The 15,507-nt window shown below is 41.0% G+C and overlaps 1 protein-coding gene across 2 annotated transcripts in view; it reads right to left on the bottom strand.

Moving 5' to 3' along the window:
- The window catches only part of LOC144093335 (zinc finger MIZ domain-containing protein 1-like), a 64,824-nt gene that overhangs the window by 18,457 nt on the left and 30,860 nt on the right, over nt 1-15,507 (bottom strand). For both annotated transcript variants that reach the window (XM_077626745.1, XM_077626746.1), the window contains exons 3-4: nt 2,422-2,540; nt 740-853 (exon numbers count right to left, since the gene is read on the bottom strand). In XM_077626745.1, coding sequence (XP_077482871.1) covers nt 740-853; nt 2,422-2,490 — 183 coding nt within the window. In that variant the 5' untranslated portion in view covers nt 2,491-2,540. The remainder of the gene's footprint in view (nt 1-739; nt 854-2,421; nt 2,541-15,507) is intronic.

Here is a 15,507-nt window from a genome sequence, read left to right as displayed (position 1 = left end):
TTTCCCCAAAAAGTCAAACTCCCACAATTGCAAAATAAACCATGGATTAAGCCTCTCCAAATAATCGTTTGCGGCAGCCCTAATGCGGATAAGAATTTTGCAAGCACAGTATGTAGGACAGCAATTCCAAAGTGTTCAAGACTTTTTCAGCAATGTGTGCGAGTGGTAATCCTGAGTGATGTCCCCGACAGCACGTCATGACACCGTGTGATTATCGTCCATAAATATAGTCAGCAAAAGAAACCCACGTCGTATGCAGTATTTGGTCTTTATTTACATGAGGTTTTTTTCCAAGATATACTGGGGTTGCCTAATTAGCATCTGGACTTAGTGAATGGTGAAATGCAAAAATGGTAATTGTAGCGTTACAAGTGGCGCTTCTAATTTCAGCACCTTAATTGCACGCAGCCAGCGGGGTTTTTTATTTTGCGGCGGCACTTCACAACGCAAACAAGAGTGCATTCAATCTGTCGGTGGTGGCAGTTTCTCCCAAATGAACCTTTCCTGAAATAAAACAGGGCTCGGGTGCTGTTTGATGCTTTAAATTGTGGCGTGTTTAAAAAAAACTAAGATAGACTTTTGTGTCAATGATCCAACTTGGGTTGGAAATGTTTGCAAATCTATTGTCCGTATCGTTTGGAGGGTTGAGATTATGTTTTTTTTTCCCTTGACAGTTTATTCCGCTTTTGGCAGTTTGACTTTCTTGGAAAGCTGTAAGGAGGCGGGAGGGGAGGCTTACCGTTAGACATCCCATCAAGCTTTGTTCGAAAGGGCGCTGGAAGGCTCGGGGGTCGCCGCACCAGTCCAACAGCTCGGTCGCCGCCGTTTGGAAATTGGCAGGATTTTGTAAGTGCTGAGCAGGTGTGGAAAAATATGCAAATAGAGGAGCAAGTTAGAACATATTGGGGAGAAAGGGTACTGGAAATGGAACTTGTGGTGTTTAAATTTGAGCTGATTCAATATTTTTTTGCAAGTCACACATTTAGCAAGAGTAGAGTAATATAAAAAAAGTAGTATAAAAGTAAAATAGCCAGTTTATGGACAGTTTAGTTAGTAGACAAAATGGGTATTATACATAAAAGCAACTTGAATAAAAATCAAATCAAGAAATCTGTTTTTTTTTGTCATTCAAAAGAAAATATATCAAATTAAAAATATGCTATGATATAAGAAAACCTTAAATGAACAGATAATCAAACAAATATAAAACTAAAATGACCAAAAATAAATGTAATATTAATTAATACAATTTGTAAAATCTGGGATGACCGTTTAATTTAATAAATATATAGATGAAATATTTCAAATAAATAAATTAAATAATAAACAGTATCATTAAATAAAACTGCATATTCAAATGGACTCTTTGCATTGAATGAAAATTTCGATTGAATTCGTAAAAATATATAAAAAGACAAAGGAAGTGGCTTCATTTCAGCTTTTGTTCGGATTTATTTGTGAAGTGTAAGATATTAAACCACGAAGAGAAGATACGAAATATTTTTAAAAAAAAAGAAAACAAAAGCATCTACTTTTGTACTATAAATTCATTTCCAGAATATTTTTCAGGAATGCTTCTGTTCTTTAGAGCTGCCGGCGCCCTTGAGGGAAACTTCAATTTGATAGATTAAAGGAACATGAATCCATGATGGCACTTTTAGAAAATATTTGAGCAAGTAGGGCGCAAAAGTTAGCTTTGATTGAAAACACTGACACACCATTGCGAAACCCATAACGGGACGAACCCGAGCAAATTCAACAGAAGCTCCAACTTAGGATTCTCTCCAAGCAATGACGCTGCCGAGCATCCACATCTGCTAAATTTAGACAAGCGCACGCAATGGAAGCAGCACGGCAGCGAAGGCCTGACGCGGTTTGGGCCAGTTTGTCCACCCACTTGGCTTCAAGTGATTACTGTTCTTTTTACGGGGAACAATCGGTACCACCATGGGAAGAGCTTGGCAGTGCCACGCGACAGATGCCACGACCCCCCCCAACTATTGGCCCAACTAATCACTCAAGCAAATGAACTAATCCCCTGCCATGGAAGTCTCTAGACGTCCCATCCGTTTAAAGTGGGAGGGTGGCAGCGAATGAACATTCATTCATTCCCACCAACCCTCCCTCTTTAAACGGATGGGACGTCTACACAAGCAAGTCTACACGTCCGTCGCCGTCAAAGTCAAACGGGCTTAATTCCACGGCACGGCGAAATTAGCGGCGTAATGATTTCTGATTTCGCTCCGGGGCGAGCGATCGGCGCCATCCAATTTCCCCTCACTTTATCATCCCGTTCACCGGTAATTCGTCATGGCCGTAAAAAAATCAATTTGTCCGCCTGTCCAAGAGGGGCTCGGGAAGGGAGCTACTTAAGGACGGCGTGTCGCCACTTGACTCGATGCGAGGCCGGCGCGGGCTCACCTGTTTGATACACTGCAGCCGGTCATTGGTCTGCTGGATGTGTCTGTCCATGGACGGAATGGAGTTCATCTTGATTGTCCCTCGTTGGCCTCTTGGCTCTCTACCTGCCAGCCATCAAACTGCAACACAAACGACAGACGTGTTACGGGCGAGCGTTCGGTGCATGCGTGCGTGCAAGAGATGGGAGGTAGTATTGATTTGGCAGGTGACAAGACACCACTGAGAGCACCCAGAGGACGACATCTCTCTTAGCAAGTCTGACAATCCCTTAACAAGGTCACATGCCCCCGAAGGAGACCCTAGTGACCGTGGGTCTCTATCGGAAAAAGATCCAAGAAGAATACACACACCCAAGAAATATTAGATCAAATGATAGGGAAAGGAATTCTATGTCCAAATAAAAATAAATTAAAAACAAAACTAAAAATACACATGAAATAGGAGAATAATATTAGAAAACAATACGTGAAGATATATAGATAGACAAATAAATGATCAAATGCATTAAAATAAATCAAAACAAATAATTGGAAAAAATACTACAGTATATCCTTACATGTTTCCTCAAACAAATTAAAAACAATTAAGAATAAGGGCTTTAAATGACAAACCTAATGGACCAAAAACCCAACAAAAATTGTACTACCATTCATTCATTTTCCCAGCTACCTATCAGGGGTGCTGGAGTTAAATTATTCAACTACTAATCTTTACAGTAAGCAGAAATGCAAAAACCTAAATTAGAAATGCTATAAAATGAATAATCCATACCCCAAAAAAAACATGAATTTGTCTCCATTTTTTTCCATGGACTCTGCAACCCTCTCGGACAACCAGCAGGTGTCTCCCCGAGCCCTCCCACACGTGGATGATGTGAAGTGATGGGGATGATGTTGGAGAGATGTTGCTTTAAGCCTTTTTACAAGCTCCACAAATCCTCGCCTGGCGTTTCCAACTGGATCCGCCGCATCCCCGACCTTGTGCTTATTGATGAGCGAGCGTCTCCCTCTGCCCTTCCCTTCACTGTCGCCTCAGAATTATTTTTCTTCTTGTTGTTGGGGGGCTGCCACTTTTTTTCTGAGCTCAGCCCTTTTAAGTGCATTCAATGGCTTGCCAACTGAGCCTGACGGCGATGAACGTCCAATACATTCCAATGGCAGCCATCAATCCTCAAATAAATTCTTGCCCTTGACACAGAACTAAAGTCTCCATCGCAAATGAACGCCTTCCCATAAATTCCCCAAATAAGTAGTTATGCCTACCGAATATCCTACATGCCATTGTTGACATACAAAGTGTTCAAAATATAAATCTTTTACTTTAGAAGAAATTATTATTTTAAAATAACTTTAAAACACAAGAGAAATTAAAAAATGGCTATATACATATATAGCCATTTTTTTATTTGTCTTGTGTTTTAAAGTTATTTTAAAATAATAATTTCTTAAATATATATTGCCATTTTTTTATTTCTCTTGTGTTTCAAAGTTATTTTAAAATAATAATTTATTGCATATATATATTGCCATTTTTTTATTTCTCTTGTGTTTTAAAGTTATTTTAAAATAATAATTTCTTCTAAAATAAAAGATTTATATTTATATTTTTAACTGTATACATATATATACATATACATACATATATATATACATATACACATATATACATACATATACATACATATACACATATGTACATACATATATATATATATATATATATATATATATATATATATATATATATATATATATATATATATATATATATATATATATATATAAATAATATTATTATTTGGTCAAAGTGCACATATCAAAATCTAATTCACCACCACTACAAAAGCAGATGGATTCAAGGTGGGTAGAGCGTTTTAAATCCGTGTATTGAGCGGGAAACGTAATAAAAACAAGGCTGGGATCACGTAGGAAAGCCAGTGGAGGATGGCGGCGAGGCGACAGAGCGCCAATGGAGGATTGGAAGAAATTATGGTTTTATAATCAGAGGTGGGCTCAGGGTGGGATGGAAGTGAATGGTGGGGGCAAAAGGGTGATGGCAGGCTTCTGCATGGCTGCCTCCTGCATTGCCTCCTGACAGATGAGCTCTTCAAATGGGCTTTTCACCGCTAACCTCTAGAGCTAAAACAATGTTTTGCTTCACTGACACCAACCCTGATGACACCACTTTACAAGGAAGGCTTTGTTTCCCCTATTCTGCGCAAATGACAACATATATAAGATGGGAAAAGAAATTGTGTGTGGGGGGCGGGGGGTAGACATTACCACAGCAGTCTCAAAATAATGCAACAAAAAAAGAGAGAAAAATGCCAATTAATACCGTGAATTACCATCATAATATTTACAATGAAATACACAAAATGTAACTCAATAAATGGACCTTGCACAAAATACCATAGTAGTGTTTAGACTAAGTAAAATAATGGACTAATGAGACAAAAATAATGTATGGATTTAAAAAAAAATTGAAAGACCATGAAGGAAAAATATACAAATCTCAGGGATTAAAAAAACATTCACTATAGGCAAATGTTAGACAAAAATAAACACATAAAAAATAAAATCTCGCAAATGGTGATTGCTAAGTAGCGAAATAGCGATAATCCATACGCAAAACACACAAACAAAAATGCAAAACAATAAAATATGACAAAGTATAAGGAAGAATATCAACAATATTAGATGCTAAAGACAAAAATATTCAATAAAATTATCCTAATCTAAAATTATGAAAGAATATTGGGAAATAAAATAAAATATACAACAATAACTTGAAAATAGGACTGGTAGCAAAAACAACCAAAACACGATTACAAAAAAATAAATACAAATCAATAGAAAACAACACACCCACCCACCACTATCATTGCTACTCCTTGTTAAAAAACGTAAAATATGCCTGTTTAAATATAGAAAATACACACTAAAACTAAAAATGCACTCTGAAATTACTCATGTAGGGGGGCTTACATGGCTGCATTGGCTGGCATCCCATAACAAACGCACACTTTGCAAAGAGTGCTGTGCCAAGATGATGAAAGCATAACAGCCCCCTCCGCCACTCCTAATGTGCTTAACGGCAACAGCGCAGGGTGATACACCTCTGCAATGCCGTGTGAAACAACCCTGTCAACACACGCGTGCACTTTGCTGATGGGAGTGCTGACACCATTAAAAGAGAGCGAGAAATCGGCCTCATGTGGAGACCGTGGCTCGAGGTGACACGCTCCTCCGCCGTCGTCTGATGGAGGCCGTGGAGAGGTAATAAAGGACTAATCGACGCCATTGCCCACTGAAGGCTCGCGTGTTTGTAGCGCTTAAGGGCGTGAAGCGAGCGGAGGGGGTGAGGAAGGGGAGAGGGAGGAGGGAGTGTCTCCTCCTCGCCGTCATTTTAATAAGCTTTGATGCCGTGATATCTTGTTTTTCTCCATCAGGAGTTCAGCCAGAATCGACTTTAATGAGATGAACGTCGAGAAGAAGCGTGCGTGTTGGGCTATTTGAGATACGAGCTGGCGTTTGGCGGAATTTTTGCCTTGACTTGCGAGTGCAAATTTGAGATGTGAGACATGTTTCACTTTTTGTTCGGTAAAGGGGGAAATTAAATAAGTATTTTTGGTGGTCGGTCTATCAATAAGAACATAATGCATGCTGTCCGTCCATCACGCTAGCGCAGGGGTCGGGAACCTTTTTGACAAAGAGAGCCATAAACAATTCCTATTTTCAAATTTTATTTCTTTGAGAGCCATACTCAGAATTTTAGTGTAAAAATGTGAAAATGAGATGTGACTTTTGAGGGGTCATTTTAGCACTTTTAAAGTACTAAATGAATTATTTTGACAGCACTGTTGCGTAGTTGCTAACCAATGAAAATATGCATGCAGAAAAGTCTAATAAAAATATAATTTTAAAAAAGATGATTAAAGTTAGAGGTACTGTCAGTGCCATAGTGCCGACGTGACACTCCTATTGGTGCATTCGGGACTCGGCTCTGTCACCAGCGGTTTAAAAACAAATTTTACCTCACAGGTTAGTGAAGAGCCACATGCACCCATCAGAAGAGCCACATATGGCTCCCGAGCCATAGGTTCCCTACCCCTGCGCTAGAGCCACATTATCCCGCTAACATTTGGTTGGCATTCATGGTCATTAATTCATTTACTGCCGTTGATAGTGATAGACATAACATCCATTTCAACATGGCTGGCATTGAGTGATCATGTTTAACTCATGACTCTGACCTGACTCTGATTTCAGTTAGATAATAGCTATTGTTGAGTGAATGCTCACATTTGGCTCACATTCCGACTGTTGCAGTATTAAACGGTATTAGGATGTGAAAAAGGAGACTTAGAGACCGGATATAATTTATTAATTCTCTTACCCCAAGTATTTCTTGTGTGTAAATTGAGTTAGGAGCTATTTCATAGATATGTTTTAACTCCTGGCAGAAAATGATCAAATATTTATATTAACGTCAAGTGTGGCAAATGAGTTTATCAAGGGCAACAAGTTGATAAACAAAATAGGGAAAACAAATTGAATTCTTGTACAGTTAAAAAATATATTTTCCCTACCAATGAATTAGTCCATTTTTTATGAATTGACTAATCTGATAAACAATTTAAATTTCCATCTCTTGATTGGACTGAATAGGTAAGTGATTGACTGAAAATGGTCAAAAATTTAGTAAAACATCTCATCAATTAATCTGCAATTGGCTGCATTTCTTTTTCTGCCCTTGGCATAAACACAACCCACAATATTTTATTTGTAGGTTATATCGTGTTATCAGGGCACTACTTTTTCCAATTTTTGTGTCTCGAAGCGTGTCAGCGTGTTTTTAATCGACACTCACTTGAAAACAGCGTCGTGTAAACAAGCTCAAAGCTGCCCTTTAATTAGGTTAACATTGTGCTGACGTTGTTTGAGTAAGGCCAGTAGGAGTGTGTGGACGGGAGGAGGGGGTTGTTTAGACAGGACACTTATGGAAGGGGAGGGATGGCGGGAGGGCGGTGAGGGGGGCCGCCTCGCCTCGCCTCCTTTTCCCCCCTCCTCCTCCAGGTGCCTGCTCTGGGGACAAGGCTGCGTTTGTTCCATGCAGGAGAAGCAGCAAAAGGAGGATGGAAATGTGGATGACTTCCATTGTTGCCTCACAGAATGTGCCCTAATCCCCCCAGCAGGCTCCATCCAGAGCTGGCACGGAGGATAATATGAGCCCAGACCCCCCCCTCCACATATGCGTGCTCACACCTCCCCACACGGCTCCTTAACAGGCCTGGGAATGGATTTCTTTCTTTTATCTAATGTGGTTGGGTGTGCAGTGGCAAAATGCGAGCCAGCGCACTTCACTCACCTCGACTCCCCCCTCCGCCCCGGCCCCCCTCTCGCTCACATAAGCAAACCCTCCCGAAATTCCTGCGGGAGCCTCGCACGTTCAGGAGCACACATGAGATTGTTCAGCCATCAGGCACATCTGCAGCGTGATTGGAAAAGCAAAGCGAGCGTGGTGGTGGTGGCGGGGGGCTTGGTGGTCTGGCTGGCCAAGCCCCCCCCCTCCCTTGGCCCCCATCACCACCACTACTGCTAGGCAAGGAAAACAAGAGGGGCCAAAGCAATATGTCCTCTCTAACCAAGTGTAACCCTTCACATAGCCCCTCCCATGTTGACCACACCATCACACATGGGGAAGAAGAGGGGGTCCGTCCTTCTTTATACCCCCGCCCCAAACAGCTACTCTTTTAATTTGCTTCCAGGCCTCATACTAATGGCTAAGGGGTGAGGGTCAAATCCCATGCTGGAGGGGGGCAACGGGGGCAAAAGGGGGGAGGGGGGTGCTGAATCTGTAGAAGGTTGAAGCAAACAACTAATTTAGCCCGCCAGGAGACCCCTCCCCCTGTTTGCCTCAGATAGACCCACACAATGTTTGTATTAAAAGAGATTTAAAAATCAATTGTCTGTTTTTCAGCACATTGTATGAGTGGTTAGTATTTCTGCCTCAGTTTTAAACATAATTTTTCATGAGACTCTTTTATGTATTTTTTTTAAATACAGTAAAGTCACAATATAATGCCCTATTTTATTTGACTGTTGAAAACATCACTTGGGCAATTTTAATTACATTTTAGGATTTTTTGGCCAACATGTTTTAATATTTTAATGTCTTCATTAAATATGAATTATTTCATTCTACCATATCACCATGAAAATACTATAGCACATCCCTTAGAACATGGATAATCTAATTTTTTAGAATCTAATAATCCAAGTTCTTCACGGGAATTCTCATGTTCAGTCAGGTGTTAAATATGGATCTATAAAACATTTTACCTTTTGTGTATTTCCCAACTTAATCCTCACCAGAACATCCCTGTCATCTAATTCAATTATTATAAGTTATAATGCGTGACATGAGTGGCTCGTTTGATAACCTCGCCGAGTGGACCTGTCCTATCAGGTCGGGCAAAACGGGAGGCAACCGGTCGGAGGGGGTGAATGAGTGTAATGCTGCAAACGTGCTCAATTAAAAAGAAAAGGAGGGGCGGCGCGGGAGCCAGCCCCTGGCCTGCACTTGTTTGATGTGGGGCTCCTAATTGGTCAATGACAACACATTAGTGGACATGAAACTGAGGAGGCTTTTGACCCCCCCTTTCCCTGAGTGGCTCCAAGTGTGTCACTTTAAAAAAATAAAAAATGAATAAAAAAAGAGGAGAGGCGGTCTGATTTTTAGGTTAAGCAGCATATAATCTTTTTGTTCGCATCCTAGAATCATATTTTAACATGGCCACTATGTGACAGCAGTTGAGTAGCGGGTTACGCCAAGAACAGTACGTTTCATTTTATGTAATAGTACAGTGCTATAAATAGCATCAAATAAATATTGGATGCAAGGACAAGAGGGTTGGAGGCTTGGGGGGTCTTGTTGCAGCAGGCGGATACAATTTATGCTGTCAAATGAAGCAATAAGAGACTCTTCAGTGAGCACAAATATGCCACTTGGGTTTTTTTCTGCAGTCAACTGCCAACTTCATTCTGCTGTTTAGATAAAATGAGAAAATTGGATGATGGATATATCAAGTAGCTTATTGAAACGGCTTGTGACAGGACACAAGAGGCAAATAAGAGAGAAATTCACTGATATTAGAAGTAAATGGTTATATTTTTAAAACTAATGTTATTTAAAAATGTGACTACATATTTTTGGTGTTTGTTAATATTTAGAATTGTGTATCTAAGATAACAATTTCTCTGCAATGGAAATGTTGAGTTTTTAGTTCCAATTGTCTTGTTCTTGATTGTTATTTTAATAAACATGCGTGTTTTTAAGCATTCGTTGGAATTATACAACTGGCAAAAAAAATCATACAATGAAAATTCAGGTCATTGATTTTATCCAAAGTATGATACATAGATATGTGATATCAATCTAGATGAATTTAAAAAAATATTATTTTATATTAATCTTGTACAAGTCCACATTAATTCAGTTCAAGTTCCTACAACTTTTGGATTATTTCCTATTAATATTACCTAGTTGCCCAGTATTTTTGTCCATTTCCTATAAATTTCCTCCACAAATTAATTTTGTGTGAACCATTCATGTTGTCCTTTTTCCTACAAATATTGTCCAATTCCCTATTAAGTTTATACATTCACATAGTTGTGGATCTAGAAAAAAACTGACATTTTTGCTCCCAATTCCTTGAGAGAGTACCATTTATAGTATAAAGATGCCTGACCAGTCGCTCACACAATCATCCATTTAACAAATCAGCAATTGGCGAATGACTACGTCCTGCAATTTGTTGACATCACCGGACACGTGATTTTAAACACAACTACTGTATGAAACGAAAATGAAATATTTGCAAAACAACAAACATCACCAAATGATGATTCCAGCTTGCTCTTTACAACTCCTCCACTCTGTATTATAGCACGATAAAATGTTGAAAAAAAAAAAGTGGCGATCGCCGATGAGGCCGGCTGGCCATTGTGTTGCTAATCTCATTAGCGGCGGCGAGGTTCCAAGCTGATGACTGCAACTAGCACGTGCGCAAACACATCCATATCATGTAATTACAACAAAGCCGCTTAAATGCCTTTTATTTGCCTTTATTCGTTTTTTTAATTAACAGTCGGCTCATCTACCTATTGTAAAACATGAGAAGTGGGGAACAATTTCATCCTCCGAGGAACCGTTATGCACAAATTAAAGTAATCCTTTCTCCAACGTGAGGTCACATTGCAGACTCCCCGTGTTCCTGTTTTCATTCTTCCTATTTAGACATTTTGAAAATGTCCAACAAGTGACAAATGCTTCCCAAAGCCACCATTTTTATCGATAGAGGACCTTACAAAACAGTGTTGCTTTTACGTCGATTACTGTTGATAGCGAAATAAAGCGGCGCATAAGCTCCCGACCGAGCCGTCGGTAGGAGTTGGCCATTAGTAGCCACTTTGTTCCCGCTTGGTGCCCCCCCGCCCAACCACCACCACTACCACCCTGGCCTGAGACCAGCCAGACTTCAGCCTCCAATGCCCGTAACCATAGCAACTGCCTTCATTCAACAGTTGCAAATAATGAAGACAATCCATTTTCCATTTAGGTGAGCTTTTTTTCTTTTAAAAAGAAGATATGAGAGTCCATCCTGACTGTTTCATTAGCGGGGCTTAGTAGCACCATTCCTCCTCGCTGGGGCGCCTTAAATTGCTCCGTGGGGGCAACGACAATAAAACAGACGCAATAAAATACTCTATGTTTGAATGGCTAGACTTGGAGAAGTTGTTTTGGCATCTTGTGTTTGCTTTCGATGAGTGTTGTTTGGATACTTGAAATGAAGGACTGCCCTCTCCATCCTTCTGGTATAGACTTCATTTGAATGTTTGTCAACAGAGTACTTGAAGGCGATCACAAAAGCTTGTTGTGTTAAGCATTACATCACCAGATAAAGTCTGTCCCCTAAAGGTTTTGAAATGAGTGGTTCACAGACACCCTCTAGTGGTACAGACATAAATATATATAAATATAAAAATATATATATTGATTATAAAAGACAATACACATCCCGGCTTCTACCACTTTGACCTGCTGCCCTCTGGAAGGCGCTACAGAGCCATAACAGCCAAGACAAACAGGCTCAAGGACAGTTTCTTCCCCACTCGTGATTGTTTATTTATCATGACTATATATTAATTATCTACGTGTTTGTTTGTTGTTGCGTCCATCGACTCAACGAGTGGTGCGCTCTCAAAAACTGGGCGCTGAACGTCTCCAAAAACATGGAACTCATCCTGGACTTCAGACGGAACTAGGCCGCTCCGCTCTGCTGACCGGACTTGGACTATACTTATTTATTTCTTATTTATTTGTGTGTTTGTCGTTGTTATTTGTGCACTATGTGGTGAAAGCATCAAATCTTATTATACTTGTATAATGACAATAAAAGCATTCAATTCAATTCAATACATACTGTCAATGGAGGCGTGTTGGCGTAAGCCAATTGCGGCATAGTAACCTAGTGGAAATAAACATCTTTTTACCTTGGCTCAGGTTCACACACGTCAAGGGTCATTAAGGCCTTTTCAATGAATTTGTGCGCAAGCCTGGACGACAAGGAAGGAGTGGGCGGGGGTGTTCCGGTTTCATTTCTTCCTGCAACACCCTAATGACTTTATTGTTTCGCTTGCATGCCGCCACTGGGCGCTATTAGCATATAAACACCTGTGTTATCTGAGCAGCGCCGACAATTTCCTGGATAATTTAGCAAAAAGATGCGACGGCTGATTCCCGCGGATGCGCCGTACGTGCCGGATTGCTTTATTTGCTCTGCAGCTGGCCACTTTTCAGACTCTTGTCGGGGGGGCGGGGCTTTGTACGGGAGAGCAACCTAAAATGGAAAGAGCCTTCTTCGTTGGGTTTGAGAGGGAGCGTCACCGTGCCTCACGCAATTCGTATCAAAATCTCGGGCGAGGCGGGGGAAAGAACAGGAACGCTTGCGTAACGCAGAAGTCTGATTTTACCCCTGCAGAATTGGACCGATTCGCTCTCTCGTTTTACCCACCCGCACTAGCCCCCTCCCTCCGTCCCTGGTCACAGTCACAGGAGCAGGATTGTTCTGCTCTGGTTTGCTTGGCAGAGGCCGCGGATGGGAAAAGCGCAGTGAACACTTCCTGGCCAGCTGAATCGCAGAGTCAACCTTTAGCCGGGGGGCACAATGGGCCAAAAGCAACGCTGCCCGTCACTAGGCTTTTTCCTGTTTGGACACCTTCCTTTTGTCTTCCCCAGTCTTTCCGCTGACTTACAATCCGCTATAATAGCCAAATATCCAAGTATCTAATAAAATGTCTCCAGGTAGAATAGCAGATTGCATGCAGTTATTTGGGAACTACCATAGGTGGCCAGAAAATTGTTGTCATGGGGAGAATTTAATTTTGCATTACTCTTGATCGAAATGTTCATGGAAGATATTTTGGAATTTGCATTTAGAACTCATTGGTGTTGACGGTTCTAGATGTCTAATTTAAATATACATGGACAGTAATGTTACAGGGAGGAAAATCTCATTGGAAAAAAACAGAAACAACCCAAATGGAGGAAAATACACATTACTACAATGGTCAATATGGGAGGAAGAGAGCGGCACTGGAGGTGAACTGAGGTCACCAGAGGGGAGGGGGCAGGGTGGGATGACCCCCGAGCTCAGGGTCATGACTTTGGACACCCAGCGCCACCAAGCCTGGAGACAGCCATACAGTGTCTCTCCTTGAGCAAGAAAGCTGCGCATTCCACGACCATTCGCGATCAGCCATTCCGTGGATGACTCAAAGCAAATAAAAGGGTTCTCGCTCTCTAGCCTGCTCAACTTTTCATTTCCTGTCCTACTCCAGGTGCCACCTGCTAAACGTTAAAAAAAAGCTAAAGGGCAACAATCGACACGCATTACATGTGGAATTCTTACGAGGTGCGCCTCACTCTGATGTTATCCTTGGTGTTGAGCAAATGGTGAATCAAGTAGAGGAAATAAGGGAAGAAAAAGTTGACTTCATGGATTCTTGACTTTGGGTTTTCAAAGCTCAGCTCAAATGTCGGAAATAACTTTTGTTATAAGAATCCTCAATAATGTTAGAACTGATACTGATTTCCGTTTACTCTCCAACTCAATATTGACTCCATACTTCATGAATAAACAACTTTTCAGGGTTTCTTATTTAATGGTCATTATTTTTGGAGAAAAAACATCCTTAAATTTGCTTCAAAATAATTAGAAAGGTTCCCTACTACAAAGTTAACTGGAAATGTGGTCAGAACCACAGGAAAATGTACAGGAAGCCACCTCAAAATGGCCCAAAATGTACGCTAAGTGATCCAAAATCAGCAGGAAGTGACCCACAATTAACTCGTTGTCTACCACTGACAACAATAGACATCCAATCTGGGGGGTTGGCTGTGACGGCTCACGTTTCAGCACCATTGACGGTGCTAGACATCCAATTGATTTTAAGCGGTCCAAACCAATGATTGTCTAGCGCATTCAATGTCAGACCATGAATCAACAAAGAAAATGCAAATAATATGTTCATTACTGTACAGATTAGTGCAAAATCAAATTCACCCGATAACAACAAATTTCTGGCGACCTGTGGTGCCTCAAAAACAAATAACTGAGCATGTATACATCGTGCAAAGCCAAACCCGATGCCCTCGCCGCCCACTCCTACAGACAAGCGAGCGACGCTAAGAGCTTCGCTCACTCATGAATAAGCAGAGCCTGGCCAAAAATAATATTTGTGACGTGGCAATTTCGAAGTAAAGCTGCGTTCGTTGGCTGGCAAATGTGGAGAAATTAAAACGCCTGGGGGTTGTTGGAAGTATGCCTGAAGACGCTAGTTTACAGACTAACATCTACGACCCCTCCTCCTTTTCCCAGTTGGCAGTAAATCTAACATGTTTGCGATAGATAGCGAAAAATTTTAAGAAAATAAAAACATTAACTTTTCTTTAAATCCTAATCTTTCCTAACAACAAAAATACAACATAGTTGCATACCTGTCAACCTCGGCCAATTGCTCCCCTTATTAATGATTCCAATTCCCCTTATTAAGCTATAAAAAAAAAAACGTAAAATGCAACGCAGTACATATTTACTCACGTAGGACGCACTTAAAAGTCTAAAATGTTCTCCAAAGTGGACGGGGTGCCCAATCAGTATGCATTAAATTCAAGATTCTGTAGATGTCGCTGTATGACGTTGGGTACATTGCTTGCTGACATGCTATATTTATATAGTGAAAAGGCAGACAGGTGAAAGGGGAATGCGCATGCGCATATCATGCTTAAAACCATGACAATATTAGTAATGGACGATGACGTTTTTGTCTGCTACCAGTGACCGAGACAATCCGAAATGGGTAAAACGAGAACGGTTTTACAAAAATCCCGTACGAAAGTTGTTATACTGCGTACACAATTTGAAATGATCAAAAAACACGGAAAAACGTATAAGTTGAACGGTATGTAGTTGCAACAACCGACGGCATTCTTTACATTAGGCTTGTTGGGGACGTGTTAGGCAAAATGTCTCATTAGGGTGGGTAACAAGCTAAGCAGCTTCACATCAGCTAGCAGAGGACGGGCGGGGCTTGGGTATGAGCGCATATCAAATGGCATTTGGCCGCTCGGGTTTGCGTGTTTAATGGGGTTTGCGCACGCTGTTCCATGTGTTCCAGCTTAGCGGCTAATTAATTAAAACCTGCTCGGTAAGACGCGACCCCCCCCAAAAAAAACACGATGTTTGCGTATCCCGTTAATTGAGCAAAATAATAAATAGTCGGATGCATTTTTGGCCACTGTTGATCGGCTAATAAATGATAATTTCTATCGAGAAAATGGCTCAGATGGTTGTGCCCTCCCCCATCCATGCTTGGGTCCACCCCACAGGGGGGATGAATTTAAGAAAGGATCCCTCAGCCACATGCTTAAATGCGATGCAAATGAGGTGGTCCGTCTGTTTTGCAGTGCTGTCAACCCCCCCGCCCGCCTCTCCAAAAGCCAAATGAGAGAGAAAAGAAG

This window comes from Stigmatopora argus, chromosome 18 (genome assembly GCF_051989625.1).
Source record: "Stigmatopora argus isolate UIUO_Sarg chromosome 18, RoL_Sarg_1.0, whole genome shotgun sequence".
NCBI classification, from domain to species: domain Eukaryota; kingdom Metazoa; phylum Chordata; class Actinopteri; order Syngnathiformes; family Syngnathidae; genus Stigmatopora; species Stigmatopora argus.
The sequence above is the reverse complement of the archived record's forward strand: the minus strand, read 5'-3'. Positions and strand labels throughout refer to the sequence as shown.